Source organism: Psittacula echo (assembly GCF_963264785.1).
Source record: "Psittacula echo genome assembly, chromosome: 8".
In the NCBI taxonomy this organism is placed as follows: Eukaryota; Metazoa; Chordata; class Aves; order Psittaciformes; family Psittacidae; genus Psittacula; species Psittacula echo.
The window spans coordinates 6,540,881-6,558,203 of record NC_137744.1 but is presented as its reverse complement, the minus strand read 5'-3'; the positions used below and the strand labels follow the sequence as shown (position 1 = coordinate 6,558,203).

At 40.4% G+C, this 17,323-nt stretch overlaps 1 protein-coding gene across 19 annotated transcripts in view; it reads right to left on the bottom strand.

The window, feature by feature from the left end:
* The window catches only part of APOOL (apolipoprotein O like), a 38,594-nt gene extending 29,879 nt beyond the window's left edge, over window positions 1–8,715 (bottom strand). For 18 of the 19 annotated variants that reach the window (XR_013957525.1, XR_013957526.1, XR_013957527.1 and 15 more), the window contains exons 1-6: window positions 8,676–8,709; window positions 4,718–4,822; window positions 3,996–4,115; window positions 2,343–2,397; window positions 1,348–1,446; window positions 536–627 (exon numbers count right to left, since the gene is read on the bottom strand). Coding sequence is in view for 1 of the 19 variants with exons in the window: in XM_080624704.1 (XP_080480830.1) it covers window positions 536–627; window positions 1,348–1,446; window positions 2,343–2,397; window positions 3,996–4,115; window positions 4,718–4,822; window positions 8,676–8,687 (483 nt within the window). In the remaining 18 variants the exon portion in view is untranslated. Of the gene's footprint in view, window positions 1–535; window positions 628–1,347; window positions 1,447–2,342; window positions 2,398–3,995; window positions 4,116–4,717; window positions 4,823–8,675 lie in introns of all 19 variants that reach the window. The other variant, XR_013957524.1, reaches the window with a different exon arrangement.
* Between the last annotated feature and the right edge of the window lie 8,608 nt (window positions 8,716–17,323).

The window sequence follows — 17,323 nt, the reverse complement described above, 5'->3', positions numbered from 1 at the left end:
TATTATTTGCAAGATCTAATGCATATTACTCTTACGTCAAGCATATCCTAAATAATGTTCAAATTGGTGTTAGAAATCCACAGGTAGCATTCACATGCTATATTCACCTACCCAAAATGAAATCAACACCTGATCAGCCAACAGTGTTTTGGCAATGTCAAGTAAACAACATCAAGATGACAATAACTGGAAACCAAGAAATTCTAACAAGAGATGTTATCCTATAGTAACTCAAATTGCATATCTATCAAGTTCGGCAAGGCTTTATTTTTTATTTACTTTCATTTCAGCAGGATAAAGTAATCTTCATTTATTTGAGAAATAAGCATTAAAAATTGAGATGCTGCATTTTAAAATTCAGTTATTTTACTACTTTTTATAATTATGCAATTAATACCTGTGATGCATTACAAGTTTTAATGAAGATGCATGTGAATTCTGACTCCTAGTCCCACGACACTTGAAATTCAAGAGAAATGGGAATACTAAGACTAAATTCACTGTTAATTCAGTATTAAAATAGATGTAAACTTACCTTAGCAAATACCACTGACTGAGCTGGGTAACAAACAGAAATTCCTGAAGCAGTAAGTCCTAGTGGATAAACAATTTTCTTCCATCTAGAACCTGCATAAAGCCAAATATTTCAAATAATCAGATGCCAAAGAAATGTAAAGCTCACTACTTGCATCAACTAAGTGCAGTTGTTTAACCCCTAACCATTGTTTGCATCAAACTTATCCCCGTAACAGCTGGAGAAGAGTATACAGAGCATGATAATAGTTTAGTACAGTCATGTTTGTAGGAGACACTGATATTCTGAATACTGGCTTCTAGAGTGAGAAAAAAGCCCACACTAGATTTTCCAATACAGTGAAAACTGGTAAGAAGGCCGTGTCATTCAGCTGTATCTAATAAAATTACCCTTCTGGCTTCAAAACTGTTGAAACCATGCCTTCTGACATGTATTCTCTTATACTTGTTAGCCAAATGCCAACATTCTTTAGCATCTTCCCTCTAAATTCCCTTAGTTTTCACTGTAGTAACCTTAGTTGTTAATTTGTCTCCAGGTTCCTACCATACACACAGTTTCTCAAAACCAATAACGAGCAAACTCAAAACAAACGTCCTACTTAGAATTTCTTTTGATACCACCATTGAAAATGTCTATATAACCCTGTTCTATTAGGTCTTAGCCAGCGTCTAAAAAAAGCATTTGATAATGTCCCTTCAATTTATCAGTTACATAGGTTTTTACCTATGTTTCAGAAAAGCCTTTTGACCACTGAAATTATTACATGCTACATATTCAACACACCAACAATGAAAACAAGCAAAAAACCCTACCTTTCCTTGCCAGCGCTAGGCCCGCCAAGCCTGACATTGTAATGATACCAACATTGGGAAGAAAGTCTGGTGGTGGATTCTTCAGGTAAACGTAAGCATCTTAGAATTAAAAACAACAATTAAAAAAAACATAGCAATTCAGTATTAACCCTTTATTTCCCACTTAAGAAACAAAGATGGAAGCAAAATGATGAGTATCTTAAACTGAAAACAATACAAAGCTGGATTTTTTCTTAATGACTGAAGATGCCTGATTTTGCAGATGCACACTTCTATAGCCCTTTAGACAGAACTAAAATCACAGTCCTCAAAACACAACAGCAAAGTTTTTCTCCTTAGAGACTTCTTTTGTGTTTTAGAAGTCCTTTATAGGGAAGGCAGAGATTCAAGCCTTCATTTCACTCTAAGTATACATTAAATGAGACAACACATATTTTGGCATCTCCCAACATACTGTTTTTAGGGCAAATAACTTATCTGAAAATAAGAGTTTCTGATACTGAACTTGAATGCAAATACTGCTTGTAACTTGTGCTACAATTAAGAAGCCATTTTTATAACTAAGATGGGTTGTGGAATTTCCACCCCTGCAGATGTTCAAGACCTGACTGGACAGAGACAACCAACTTGCTTTGGCCTTGCTCTAAGCAGGTGACTGGACTAGATAATCTACAGAAGTGCCTCCACAGGGAGACCTAAGGATCTAGAGACGTTCCAGCTTCAACAATTCTTAGATACTATGATTTTAAGAGCAATGCTAAAATCAAAGGACTGAGAAGTACTATTTAATTGTTCATTTTTCTCATTTGAGAACAGAAACGAAACTCCATTGTAAATTAAGAGTAATACAGGTTTTCTTCTCCCACGCTTGCAGAAAGCATTTCCATGCACTCCCCTTTCACCCTTTCCCTCTCCCTGTAACTGGAATTTGCTGTTTCAACCATCTAAGCTGCAAGAAGAGACAATAGAAAATGCCTACTACGAGACTTGCCTACCTTTTCCAAATTGAATTGAATCCATGATTCCATTTTTAACAAAGAGAAAAGCATCCTACCAAAAAATATAAAACAAAACAAAACCAGAGGAAACGTAAAATATTTGCAAAAGTAGATGCTTTCAGTAAAGAACTACTTGATTGATACATGTGGCTCAGCATAATGAGACAAAGAAATAGTATGTAACTCTAAAAACACCCAAACCAGATCAATGAACTTCTACAGAGGTGAGCGGAGATCTAGCCCCTTTTTGACGACCATATCTATATTTTTAAATATATATATATAAATATACACACTTTCATCCATATTTCATTTTTTTTAAAAAAATCTCTTTAATGTAGCAAAATCACTTTCAAAATTAACATCTCAGGAACAAAACTGGAGGGTAGCAAAACATTTGGACACCAGCTGTATAACATAAGGAAATTCAACTATAAAATACATTCTCCTCTTCCTTACGGAGCCTTATCCAGTAAAACTGACTTTGTCTTTCAGTTTGTAAAAACAGTGCTCACCTTCACTAAATATAAGCAATACTGACTAGGACAAAGACGTGCTCAACTAGTTTGCAGTTGAAACTCCTTTTAAATTGGTCAATTTATTTAATTACAAGCTTTTTCTTTATCCAGGAAAAAATCCTTCTCCTACCATATTATTAGTATCACTGTCCTCAGATTGCTAAATAAATTGAGTAAAATTCTTTAACGGGGTTTAATTGAGTAAAACTCCTTAAAGGAGTTTAATGAGAAGAATGGCATCTTGAGTAATTTCACCAAAATCACTTGTTTGGAGTAGTGCAGAATTTGTACCAGCAGAGGTCACTGCTAGTCAATCTCGGAAACAATGATCAAGGACCTGGAAAAGTTTGATACAGATTTATAACTAAATGATTTCAGTTACACAGTCACTGGCAAAATTTTCACATCAAGAAAATGAGAATTTAGAGAAAATACAGGAAGGCATTTTGATTGATCTGGCTTTTCAAATAATAAAGTCTACTTTGTTTGTAAGAGAAAAATACATGCATAAAAATGCATACTAACAGCAGCCAGCGTAAAATTGTTGTTTACCAGCAGTTAAGAGAACAGTGATGGGTATCGCATCTTCTTCTGTGCCCAGACTATTCAATAACAGGCTGTGAGGCATTTTTGATGACTAGTTATTAAGAGCCTGCTTTAACAGTGACATGGGATGCACTCATTCTGTCTTTCCTGAAGTACCTGAATCAGGTCTCTTAACCCATGCTTTGGAAGCAGCTCTTTGTGGTCTGCACCTGGAATTTCAGACTCTTAAACACTACCAAGTTCTGCGAGCAAGAATTTACCTACACAATTCTTGCTGTAGAAGTTAACCAAGAGACATTTCTGAATCTGACATTGTGGGCTGACCTAGATCCAGCTTAGCACTGGCTGGAGGGAACCTGTTTTTCTTGCTGCCTTTGGATGTGGGAAACAGGGAGAACACGCATGTTCCCTGTTACAAGCACAGCAGAGAAAAATGAGAGAAAGGTTCATTTCTACATCTAAATTACAGGTATATGCTACAAAAGGAACTGCAAAAATACTCCAGGATGAAGCATGCTGGTTTTTCAACATTTTACTCTGGTTCTGTCTGGAATTGTAGGAAACTTTGGATGCAAGAATTTCTTACCTTGCACCATCCAATATAGTGGCCAGCTATCTGTCTTACTGAAGAGAATTGCTTCTGCAGGTAACCAGGCTGTTCTTCGATGTATTTTGACTTCAGAGGTGGTAGACAGTAAACTGGTAGCTGGAAAGAAAAGTGTAACTGTACTACAGGGAGATAGTTTTGTACACTGATTAGTATTTACATTGACTAGTGTTTTTCAGGACTGAAAATCCTTAGCGCTCCCAAACCAAAAGCTCTATATTGAATTGCACTCTTTTGTATTTACAAACTTACTTTTCCACAAGTGTGACTACTTCAATACTTACAGTATTGAAAACTGAAAGTACTGTATAGCTTCTAAGAAATAGAATTACTATGATAAAAGCAATCTTTTATTCACAAAAAGCATGACCAAGAATAGTTGGAAGACATACACACGTATTACCAGAAACTGTACAACAGAAAAACACTACCATGATTAGTGTTACATCTTTTACCTTTGCTGGCTTAAGCTTGGAAATAACATAATAATGAAAATGAGATAAAACTTCACTACAGTTCACGTATAACACTTCATTTTATTTGTGCTATAATGGTCAGTTATTTAGGAGGTAATTTTTATTATCACATATTATTTAGGTATGCATTTTATATACCAGGTAACATAATTCAATGGAAAGAGATGGTGTTTTGTAGGTTCTCCTAGTATTATTTAAAAGACTGACACACAGTAAGATTCTTACCTGATCTGGTTTCACCAGATGGCTTTTTGATTCCTTCTCTGTTGCTGCATAAACAGTAAGACATGTGAGTGGTAGACCCGAAGAAAGAGCTGCCAGCTTTGCCACCTGGGACAGACAGGTGAAAAAAGGGAGTCTTAATGAAGAAATTAGAATTTCCCTCCAGTAAAGTCTGGATTTTACTATTGTGTTGTGCTTGATTAAATACAGGATTAAGCAAGTGACTTTTAAAACCTTTTTACATCAGTATGCCCTTTAGGAACCTCTTCTGTCATACACACGGATTTTCTCTAATTACAATGGCAAAGAAAAAGCTGAGAGATCATGGACAACAACAGCTGTGTCTAAAATACCTGGAAGAATTTTATGTTCAAAGCCATGTTGATCCTTCCATCATCCCTTAATGTAAATTAAGTTCTAATCTATACAACATACAGACGCTCCAAGTCAATGAGTTACTCTTGTTTCAGCAAAAAGCACCTAGGTTTTATTTACAGGACTTCTCTGTGGCATCAGAAAAAAAATGTTATCTGCTTTGCAATTCAGAGAATGATTCAACTATTGTCTGCCTGGAATAACTGCGTGCTGGCAACCAATGAAAATACACAGCAGTAACTGAATCTAAGAATTACCATTGTAACATGCAATCATGTATGTTACAATGTCAACTACAGAGATACAGCTTTGGTCATGAGACTTTGATGTCTACTTAGAACACTGTTTGGAAATAAACACTGTATATTCCACAAAGCTAAAACTCAAATACAGCTTCACATGAGTATTTTTTAACTGACTGCCATACGATTCCAATGGGAGCTGGCATTAAGCACACTGGCATAGCATACATTAAAAACTTGCCACATGTTGAAGCACCACCAACTTTGGTGTGATGGTTTTCACCTGAAGGATTTTTGAAACTCTAGAAATGTGAAGACAAGGATGAAAAATGCTCCCAGGTGCAGAGCAGACACTTTGCAAGTTAAACCAGCAACACACCTGTATATGAAGCAGGGCAGAGGGCGAGACACCAAAAGTCATGTTACCAAAGAACTGTGTTTTTCCCACGTTGACCTAACTATCCTGGGAATACAGCCTGAAGGAAGACAGAGGTGATACCACCTCCAAAAATCCATAGGGAAAAGTCCTACACATATGAAAAGAAACCACAGTCATGCTGATACCATGCATGCTGACCAGCACTGTGGAAAAACTCAGTCACATGTTGACAAAAGGTTGAATGTATTTCATTGAGCATTAATGTATCATAATCGCTTATTTCAGCACAAGGTGATACCAAGACATCACACCAACTTTCAGTAGATACTAGAAGGAAAATCAAATTTAAAAGTGAGAAAGCATGAAGAAGTTGTATTGTTCATTTAACAAATCTGATTCATTTGTTTGAAAAAGTCACAACAGAGTTTACTGTGCTAAAAGAGAAAGCTATCCTGGGAAAGATGAAAGATGTTCAATTCCTGACTGACAGTAATTGCTTCGCTTTTGGGGGCCTGAAGACAAATGCATAAATGTTTAAAAATCCAAGTGAACATCCGTACTATCTAACATTTATGCTGGCACAATTATTCCAAGGTTTCACTCTTTCCCATTGAAATCACAAAGAACCAAGGTGAACCAAAAGCAAAGTCACCTTGACTACACTAAAGAGGCTTCACTGCGTTGCGCTGCTTATCCTCTTTATCTAATGCCTAGGTATATGAAAAAGATCTCAATTAGCCAGTATTATTAAATCTACTTTACACAAGTTACTTCGAAGGATACTATGGATTAAACAGGAAAAGCATACATTGTTTAGCTAAAGAAACTGAAAGTCATTTTACCTATGATACCTTCTAAAGAAGTCGCTGAGAATTACGAAATGGCAGAATCACGCATTTATATCAAAGACTAGGAAAGAAGTATGGAGAAAAACATCTGCAATAAGCTCAAGCTGTAAAAATCCTGGAACCCCACGGTCAGCCAGCACAATGTCTCCAGGTCAGTTGGTAACTGATTCAAACCTAGCCCTATGAAGCTAAGAAAAGAAAATCACCCAGTCCCTAATGGCCACAGATCCACAGTTCCAAAAGTCAGGAGCTCAGATGGCATCTTCTGGAGAAAAGTTCTACACAAACACTGACCTAAACATCACCAGCATTACAGACACTAAAAATCACTTGCCTTAATGCTCTGGTCAGTGGCAAGAGTTAAGACATTTCCTGTGCACCTCTAACACTGCATCACACTGCAACACGTGCCACCTGTAGCATGGCATAAAAAGCACAATGGTGGTTTCAAAGCACTACCAACTGAGAGAGTTTTATTTTTGATGAGGCACAGCTTTATTTCTGATGAGGAGACTGAACAGCAATTATTTGCTGAAGAAACTTATTACATGCTCTCTAGCAGAAAACTGTTGCAGCTGTGCCTTTCAATAGTAGAACTAGAGTAAAACTAACCAAACAGTAACAATAAAACTGCCAAATGTACCTGGATGATTTCGGCTTTAAGCCTTTGCATTTCAAAACCAGTCTACTTCAAAGCGTTAGAATCATATCAAAGATGAAAAGTAAGATTCGATGGAGTTAAAAACCTGCATTGCAACAAAGAATTCACCATGGTCGACTCAAAAGATCCAGAACACAAACTAAAGCATAATAAACCCAGATATTTAATTTATGCTCATTTCCAAGACCTTGCTACTGAAACTGCAAATCCTGTATACCTGCTTCAAGAACTGGAAGCACGAGTAAGGAAACTTGCCCCTAAAGGTAGGAAGAAGCCTCAAAACAAAACCAGGAGCATCCTTCTGCTTCAACTCCACTTCCTGATACTCCATGGATTCGTTTTCAATCGTTGTTTGCCACATGGTAACCAATGGAGAGTAAAACCTTTAAGTATAAAACTGTTGATTTTTCATAGTAAATAATAAAGAACACACATAAAAGTCCATCACTTCACTAGAGGTATCGAATCGTTCAAACTACACTGCTTCAAGGTGACCCAGCCATACAGCGAAGCCAAAGTTTCTTTTTCCAGGTACTTGTCTCTTAATAAACTAAGGTCAAGTGCTTCATTTTCACTCCTCTGTCCTCTTTGCATCACATTTTCCACACACATTTTAAATACTTTGCAAAAGTAAATATAAAGATTCATGTGAGAGCAACCTATTTATCAAATCCACTGTGAAAACTGGAAAACCTGTCTTAACTATTTGAGAGAAAGCCTTGTTCATCGCAGGTACATTCCCTCCCTGCTTAAAGACACTGCATTATCTCTACAACTGAAAACATTTTAAGATACTTGTGAGCCTGTTAGCTTGTAACAGTATGATTTTAACATCCAGCGATACATAACACGACTTTACAATGCCAACAGCAAACAAGTATGTTGATATGTGATCTCTTGAGTAAGGAGTGGAAGGCTGTAAGCAGGTGGAGAACTATCAGAAGAGAAACACTTCTTTCACTCCCCGCTGTACAACTGAACTGTCCTCTTGAACCAGCTTCATCTCTGCCTCTGCAACGGAGAACACAACCCTGACCCCTCATACTTCCCTGCTCCTCCCGCTGAGCCCTGGCTCACAGGCTGCAGGGATGTCCCTGCTCCGACAAACCACGACCTTCTCACCCCCGTGCTGGAGCAGCGCAGGGTACCGCCGGCACGGCTCCGGCCCTGGGGACGACTGGGCAAGGCGGCCGAGGGTCTGGGCGAGCGACCCGCCATGGAACTACTCAACGTCGTGGGCCTACCCGGCTGCCCCGCCGCCCGGCCCGGCCCAACCAGCGGGTGACCCGCTCCCTGTGTGGAGCTCACAAGGGGCGGGGGAGTCTCCGCGAGGCGTCCTCCGGCTGCTTCCCGGCCGTGAGTGCTTCACAGCCGGAGCCGGAGCCGGAGCCAGAGCAGGAGCCGGGCCGAGGGAATGGCAGCAGTAACGCACTCCTGTCCGCCAGGCGACACTCACCTTGGCCGCCATCTTAGCGGCAGCGCCTACAGCGAGCGAGGAGGGGCTGGCGCCCGCGGGGAGGAGCCGCAGCGCTCGGGGCGGGCTCACTCCAGCCGGGCCGGGCTCGCCGCAGCGGTAGCAGCGGGTCCGGGAAGCAGCTGGGACGGGTCCGGGGAGGTGTGGGCGCTGCCGACTGTGGCGGCTTTGTACCGCAGCGGGAGCGGGGCGCGCACCGGCACGGGCCGTTGCTCAGTGACCAGCACGGAAGTTGCTGTTGAAGTGGCATCTCCCCGGTGCTTGGTTTGTTGTGTTCGGGGGTTTTTAACGTTCTGACCCCAACATCTGCTCCAGAGTGCAAGGTAACTAATTCTGTTCCAGTCAGAAAAGCGCAAATCCCACATGTCCCCGGCTTAAAACATGAAACAGAAAGAAAACCCCACGTAAGCATATTTGCTGTGGCCAGGGGAAGGGCCAGAAGAGCTATCTGTGGGCTGCTCATGCGCAGCAGCCACAGCTTGAGCTGTTGGAGCGGTGCGGGAGGTACGGTCAGCCCAAGGGAGAGATCATAAACTCACCGAATCCCAGCTTGGAAGGGACCGCAAGAATGATCTGGTCCAACCTTTCCAGGCCAAATATGACCTAGGCTGGTGTTGCAGCACCCTGTTCAGCCAAATCTTAACGTGTCCGGTGCTGGGGAGCCCACAGCTTCACTGAGGACGTTACTGTAATGGCTGGCTGCTCTAATTGGGAAAGAGTTACCTCTTGTGTCCAGTCGGAATCTCCCCAGCAGTTAGTTGTGCCTATTGCCCTTCATCTTTCCCGTGGGACTCTTGTCAAAAGGCAGTCTCAATCTTCTTTGTAGCCGCCCTTTGAATGGCTTAGCCGTTAGCTCTGTGTCTCCCAGCTCAAATCCAGGTGTGATGCCTGGCTGTAATTACTCCTCCTACTTACAGGTGTTGGAGAACACACACGTGCACAAAATGTAAGTGCAGATAATTTCGTTTATTGAAGTCCAAATTTACAACTGAAGTTACAACATTATTTCCCTCCCCCTCCCAAACCAAAAGCTTCGTTTGAATTTAGGAAGAATAAATGTTCTTTTTAATAATGTACAGACTATATCTCTTAAATAAGTTAATATCTTTGAAAAAAGAGCAATATGTTCCTTTTTTAATGTTGCAGTGCAACTTACAACTTACACGTCTGTGCAATGTACCATGAGGTATATGCCCAGTGAGCAACACACAGTGAAGTTTTCCATTCATAAATTTTCGTTGTAGACACACAAAAAGTTAACAAGTTAATCTGTGATAGAAAAACGCAGCCGGTTACGGTAATTCACACAGAACTCATCTGAAAAGAGGGGAAAAAAGAAACCTAGTGATCGTTGCCTATATAAACTATTGGATCATCTCTCAACATAGACAAGTATAAAATTAAAAATACTGTTGTGAAACTGAAGAAATACTGTATTATCCAGGGGTTGAAACCTAGTTTTACCTGTATTGGTCTAGAGCAGTTCATTTTCTCTCTCTGCAGCATCAGTGAGCTGAGGGCCTTCACTACGGTACCAGGAGAGCACATCTGCTCCTAAAAACACTTAAGCAAGACGGTGATTATAGAAAAGTTGCAGAATGCTCCTAAGCTGTGATGTAACTCAGCCCGTTTCCCTGGCCAGGCAGGGGCTCACCATCACCTCTCAGCTCAGCTCACAGCTGATTACAAAACCAAGGTGGAAACATGAAAGATTACACGTATTTGAAGCTTGGAAACTTCAACCTTTTCAAGATGGCTCTAAAATACTGTTTTTTCATAATGACAGAAAACACATATTTATTTTAGAAAGAATCATCCACAACATAACTTTGTGATAAATAACAGTTCTGCCTCTAATACATATATACATACTGCTTGTAAACAAAAAATACCCACAGGTCATGGAGTCTCCATGATTTTTATACAAGGCGCTATAGATTTTTTTTGTTATTGAAAACAGTCCTAGTGAAAGTTTGGTTTATAATCTCCTATTGCTACAGAAACAGTAAGAACTATATTTACAAAGAAACAAAGACCATGGAGACCCCATAGCATTATTTGCTAAAGATTTTAAGTGAGTGGGGTTTTCAAAACACACATTGTCAGCATGTTCAGATATATTTAACAGTACAGGTTGAATACCAGCAGTACGATACTCTAGTGCATTGGTATTTCAACCCCTGAATATACAAAGACATTACTACAGCCTACTTCACAGTTTAATGCAAGTAAAGTGCAAGCCATAGTACAAGGGTGTCATACATTTTCATACATGTAAGCGTTATCTAAAAAAGGCTCTATACAAGTTTTATTAGCTACTTCAGTAAACTAGACGGAAGTCACCTATGGCCCAGCAATTAATGGTCTTACAAGGATATTTTCGTTGTAATACAGTATGTGTCAAATGTAAAAAGTTTATTAATACTAGTGCATTTCTCTTATATCCTAACCTGTTTGCATCTCAGATTTTTCAGCTGAAATCCTTGTTTCTCAGTAAAACAGAAGTCTTAACTGGTAGCAGGGTCTTCCTGGCATTTTGGCCAGTGAACACGATTTGTTAAGACGTATTTGTTGTGTGGTTGCTAGTGAAAGAAGCAAGATAGTTAATATGACTAATGTGGCATCTTTATTTGATCTGCAGCATTCAGACAGATGTGTTTCCATTAGTCAAAAGATCTGTATCGATACGTTCACCAATGCCTGGGGATGAACAATATTCTGGAAGCGTGAGGACAGAAGCTAGAGGGCCTAGTGGGCCAAACAGCAGTTTGTCAGCATATTTTATCAGGTTTACAACGTTGCTTCCTTTTAAATTGCTCATACAGTGGCATTAATGCATACACCAAAGTCCCTAACTGTCACTGTTAACATGTGTATGTGCTTGCTAAAAAAAGACGTATCTGTCTGGCCTGCATTATGAATGAATATGGTTATTTTCCTGACAATAAAGACAGATGGTATCTGTCTGATTTTGTTAATACTTTTGTTAAGTGCAGGTCCCAGAAGCATATCAGCTATCTCAAAAATTGAAAAAAGCTTGAACAGTGTTATTTGTAATACTCCTTGAGAACGTGGAAGTGTGGTATCACCCATAAACCACAGAAAATGCATTAGTTATATCCAGACTAGAGTCACCTGCCTACACAGTAGTGAATGGAACTGGTCAGAAGTACAATATTACGCTTACATGTAATGGGAGCAAAGCAAATATTTTCTTAGGATTGGCTAAGAAAATAGGACTTAACTAGGTTTTGTTTAAATAACAATGTATTTTCCATTCAGCAACTGGTATGGCTCAGGTCTGATTTTCAGACGTGTGCTCCTTAATGCCTATCGAGAGACTCAGGCACATGGAGTGAATTTGTCTGGGATAAGAGGAGATGGGGAACCTATAGAATCATAGAATAGTTAGGGTTGGAAAGGACCTTAAGATCATCCAGTTCCAACCCCCCTGACATGGCCAGGGACACCCCACACTAAACCATGTCACCCAAGGCTCTGTCCAACCTGGCCTTGAACACCGCCAGGAATGGAGCATTCACAACTTCCCTGGGCAACCCATTCCAGTGCCTCACCACCCTCACAGTAAAGAATTTCTTCCTTAGATCCAATCTAAACTTCCCCTGTTGAAGTTTGAACCCGTTACCCCTTGTCCTGTTACTACAGTCCCTGATGAGTAGTCACTCCCCAGCATCTTTGTAGGCCCCCTTGAGTTACTGGAAGGCTGCTATGAGGTCTCCACGCAGCCTTCTCTTCTCCAGGCTGAACAGCCCCAACTTTCTCAGCCTATCTTCATATCCCCATGACAGCCTGAGAAAGCTACTCCAAACCTTAGCTTTAATGAGGGAAAGTTTCTAGAAGAAAAAGAACTTTTTAGTACTTAATATAAATTAATTATCTAATATTGCTTCTTCAGCCATTCCTGTTAGTACCCATTTTTTATACTAGTGGTAAATAAACATAATTTGGCAACAAGGAAGGTGATGTATTGTAACAAGAAATTTAGCTCAGTGGTCTAAGGCATGTGGAATATCTACAAACCTGCACTCCAAGCAAAAAGGCACAGGGTAACTGTGCCCTTCTGCCTTTCCCAGAAATGCATAATAGGATATATTGTGAAAACTAAGGTGAAATTAAAAATCCTTTATGAGACCAAGGTACCACTTATTTCTCTAGTGTTACACTGCAGGAACTTGAGAGGGCTGAGGCTCAGTGATACAAACAGGCCTGTGCTCCTTTTCTTAAGGAATCTCTCCAGGACTGGGTCCAGAGTAGTCAGGATCTCTACAGCAACACAAGATTCTCTTATGCTAACAGACTGAGTGTTGAAACACTAAATAAAATTGTATGGTAGGCATCCTTTGCACTGCAGTTCTGGAGTAGCTGACAGGTATTGCAGATGGGGTTTAAGTTTTGTTTCTCAATTGTACTGCATCTTGCCTTAGCCGAGGACTGTTTTAAAAAACCCACCTTTGAAGCACTTTGGCTCCAACTGCATGAAGAATTTGTCTGAACTGTTAGTGAAGTACCTCAAACTGCTCCACCTCAAGAGATCAACAGCCAAGGTTTACCAGGATGTAAACAGTCCCCAGATATATCTCCTTTGTCATAAATACTGCTAGTTTTTTGCACAAAAGAATGTTTGTATTACTTTGGAGGACAAGTAAGACTGCATGATGAAAGAATGTGGCAAATAAGGTATACGATAGTCTTAGGTCTGATCTGTTTACTTGAGACAAAGATAAGAGGTACAAGAATTTTCTTTGTTCTCAACTGTGTTAAGTTAAACACTTTCTACTAGATTCTTCATTTTTGTCTCAGAAGTCCTATCAACATTCAAAATGAAATCTTCTAAAGGTAAGCAACAGAACTGTACGATTTTTGCTGAGGCTGAGCACTTTCCAATGCCTCTGCAAAGTAACCCCTTCAATGGTACCTTCACTATCCTTCACAAAACCTGGGATCAGAGAATACTTTGGCCTGGAAGGCTGTAACTGCTGATGAAAGGAAGAATAAAGTGAACTGGCCATGTACACCCAGCAATTCTCTGCAACACTCATTCCTGTTTCCTTGGGAAAAGCAAGTGGTGCACCGTATTTCTAGTTTAAAAGATAGCAGTCTAGATCTGAGTATTAACTGGCATATTCAGAATTCCCTGCTTGGGAAAGATGGAAAATCTCACCCTCCAAAATCTATGAGTAGCAATTGATCAGTCTCTCCTTACTGAAGTAAAGCAGTTCAAAAAGTGCTTGTGTTTGGAATGTAGGACTGCATCAGAAGCTGATCAAACAGAAGAGTGGAGTTTGCCAGTTAAGGGAAGCAACCTTCTTTGCTTTGGAGGTTAGAGATGCCCCATGAAATCCAGAAAAGGATATGTGTCATCTTACCTGTGCTGTCACAGAGTGTGGGCCCAGCATTTCTACATTACTTGTGTTAAAGAATGGGAACATACAGACTGATGAGAACCCCATCCTCCTTTGGTTCTTGTTCATGTCAATTAGAGTAAGCTCAGGAAAGTTTACACTTAAATTGGTGAATCCAGGAAAAAGGTCTCAGTTGTCTCTGAGTTGTGCTGCTGAGATAGCTGCTAAGACAGCTTTCAAAGATCCCAGATCTCACTGAATACAGAATAGTATTAAGAAAGGAGGGGAATGAGTAGCTTAGGGGGAGCATTCAATCAGTTATAATTGAAAACCAGCCAGTATCAATAAGACTAAGCTTGTGGAGTGATAGAGGAAGTCTGCTGGCTGAGGGATACTTCACCTGCAGCAATTCTGAATGAAGACCCTAAGTTCAGTAAGATCTGGGTATATAAAGCACATCAAAGCAATCTCTTTGTGTAGTTGTTGTATGTTAAGGAAAAAGTTCTAGCTAAGCATGTGAAAATACATCTTTCTAATGGTGTTTGGTTCGGCTCACAGGGGAAGGAACGTCATGGGACTGATAGCAACTAAGGAGACAGTAAATCAGATCAAGGATGCCAGCCTTTAAGATAGCAGAGCGTCACCCAAGGTGGAACAGAACAGACGCCAGGACATACCAACTAACTCAGCACTAGGACCTTGTGAATGTGCGCAGGCACTGAGGTCATTCAGTAAACACAGTGAGGAAGACTATCAGAGACCAGCAGAGACGCCCCCTCAGAAAGAAAGCGCACGTGTAATTAAGATGCAAATATTATAATTAGTTCATGGGAATGTAATGAATATGTAAATAACTTCCTGGGAAAGCTGTAAATATGCATGAGTACGCTAAATATAGAGCTGCTGCCAGCAAGTAATGTGTGTGCTCACCTTTGCAAAACAATTTGCATCTGTGCCCAACACTGCAATGAAGAATGCTGCTGTCTAAAACTCCACATAGAGTCTTAGAGACACTCTCCGACCAACTTTTACAGTAACAATTTGGTGCCCTAACAGGGACCCTCTGCTGTGCTTCCCGCGGATCCGGGGAGTCTATGGGACCTTCACACCGGCATGGGGGGAGTTTTCCTGAAAGAAACCACAACTCGCCAGACTGCCTCAGGACCTTGGTATGAGCTCTGGTTTTATTTCTTTAAAAAGACATTCTTTCTGGTCCCTTACCATGTTAGTCACAGGGGATGCCCTGCACAGTGGGTGAAGGTAGTCTGGTTCTGGTTGTGGAGGTCAGGACGATGGGTACCACTGCCTCCAAAAGGGGAGTCCTGAAAAGGTCGCCGCTGGGTTGTGTTTTGGAACACTGGAAACAAAGTGATGGGTCCCCGGGTGGTTCGGTTACTCCGGTAAAACACTGTAATCAATGATGGCCATTGTACAAACTGGATTTTGAGGAAAAGTGGCCTGTGAACAGCACAATTACTTATAATACTTTGTTACAATTGATGTTATTCTTGAGACAAGAAAGAAAGTGGGATGAAGTAGCTTATGCAGAAATGTTTTTCACTTTGAGAAGTCATCTGGGATGGCAAAAGGATTGTAGTTTTAATCTTGCACACCAGGACTTGTTAGTGTCTTGGAGAAAGACAGTAAAATTCACTTAAATGCTGTTGCTCTTTGTGCATCATAGGACAGTTATGTGCTAAACATCTGAGGAATGTGGAGAAGGAGGATTTGGATTTGATGGTAGCCCCCCAGAGAAGGGATATTGTGAATAACAGGGCCAAATGCACTGACAATGAGAATCAAGCACAAGCACAGGCACCAGAGATGTTAGAGGGAGCTGAAGTATTTAGCCCTATAGCAGGGTGCACTAGGGGGAAACAAGGGGAAACTGTGATTGCACCTTTAAGACAAGCCACAGGCAATGACGGTCTGGTCATGATAAAGATTTCCTTTACCATTATAGACTTGAATATTTGGAAACAAGTGGCATGGTAATCATGCTTTGGAGAGTGTTGACAGGGATATTATTGTTCATATGGCTTGGACAGCAGTAGAACAGAAAATAAGGGCAGGCACATTGGCAGGTACAGTGAATCTTCATGTACTTACCACCGACCCTAACTGGGACCCTAATCGGGACCAGGACAGACAGGCTTTGAAACAATATCAAAGGTGGATTTTATTCAGTATTAAGAATGTGGTCCCTAAGGAAGTGAACTGGTTTAAGCTATGCGAAATAAAGCAAGATATAAATGAATCACCTTCTGGATTCATGGAAAGATTAAAAGAGGTGATGCATAAATATGCTACTGTTGATCCTGAATCAGAGGAAGGAAGGAGAGAATTAGGCCATTTAATAAAAGATCAATCCATGAAAGATATAAGGAAAAAGGTACAAAAGCTTAAGGGGGAAGAACAGTCTGATTTGGGAAAAATAATGGATGTGGCCTAGGAGACCTATCCCAATCGGATCACTACTGCGCTGGTGCAAGTTCCCTGAAATGGTTCAAATGGTGATGGAAAGGGGTTTGAGTCCCCAGTTATTAATATATATATATTATTAATATAATTATCAATATAATTATTAATGTAATACAATATTGTGTATTGTGGGTTATAGTGTGTCGGGATTCAACTAGGAATCTGTTATTGTATATGTGGGGGCATAAGATAAGCTCCAGAGTAAAATCAGAATGTTCAGGAAAATTGTTGGCTGTAGCTGTCACCCAGGAAACCAGGAAAGGGGGGAGCAGCTTGAGAGGAAAGAGTCGGAAAGAAGGATTACATGGAAAGGTTTGTGAACAGACCCCATGGATTGCACTGGAAGACAGAATGCCCTGAGGATCAAACTAAAATCCAGAGATTTAGTGGAATGTCAGGACAGGCAGAGGAAATGATGACTTTAGATGAAGACTGAGGAGGACAGGGGGAAGATTCGAAACCCTCCTGAGCAGAACCCCTGGCTACAGTTAGGTTGGGGAATGATAAGGTAAAATTTCTTGTAGAAACAGAGGCTGCTTATTCTGTTATAAATACTTGTAAAGGGCAATTTAAGCAAACAAACAGCTTCAGTCATTGGTGTCACAGTGTGGACAGGAACCCTGCCTTTCTTGCAACCTTTAAATTGTAAAAATTGGCAAACAGGTGTCGACCCATCAATTTCTTTACATGTCTGAGTGCCCCATGCTGTGACTGGCTAGAGATACACTGAGTAAGTTACATGCATAAATTATGTTTAAAGAAAGAATGTTCAGATATACATTCCTG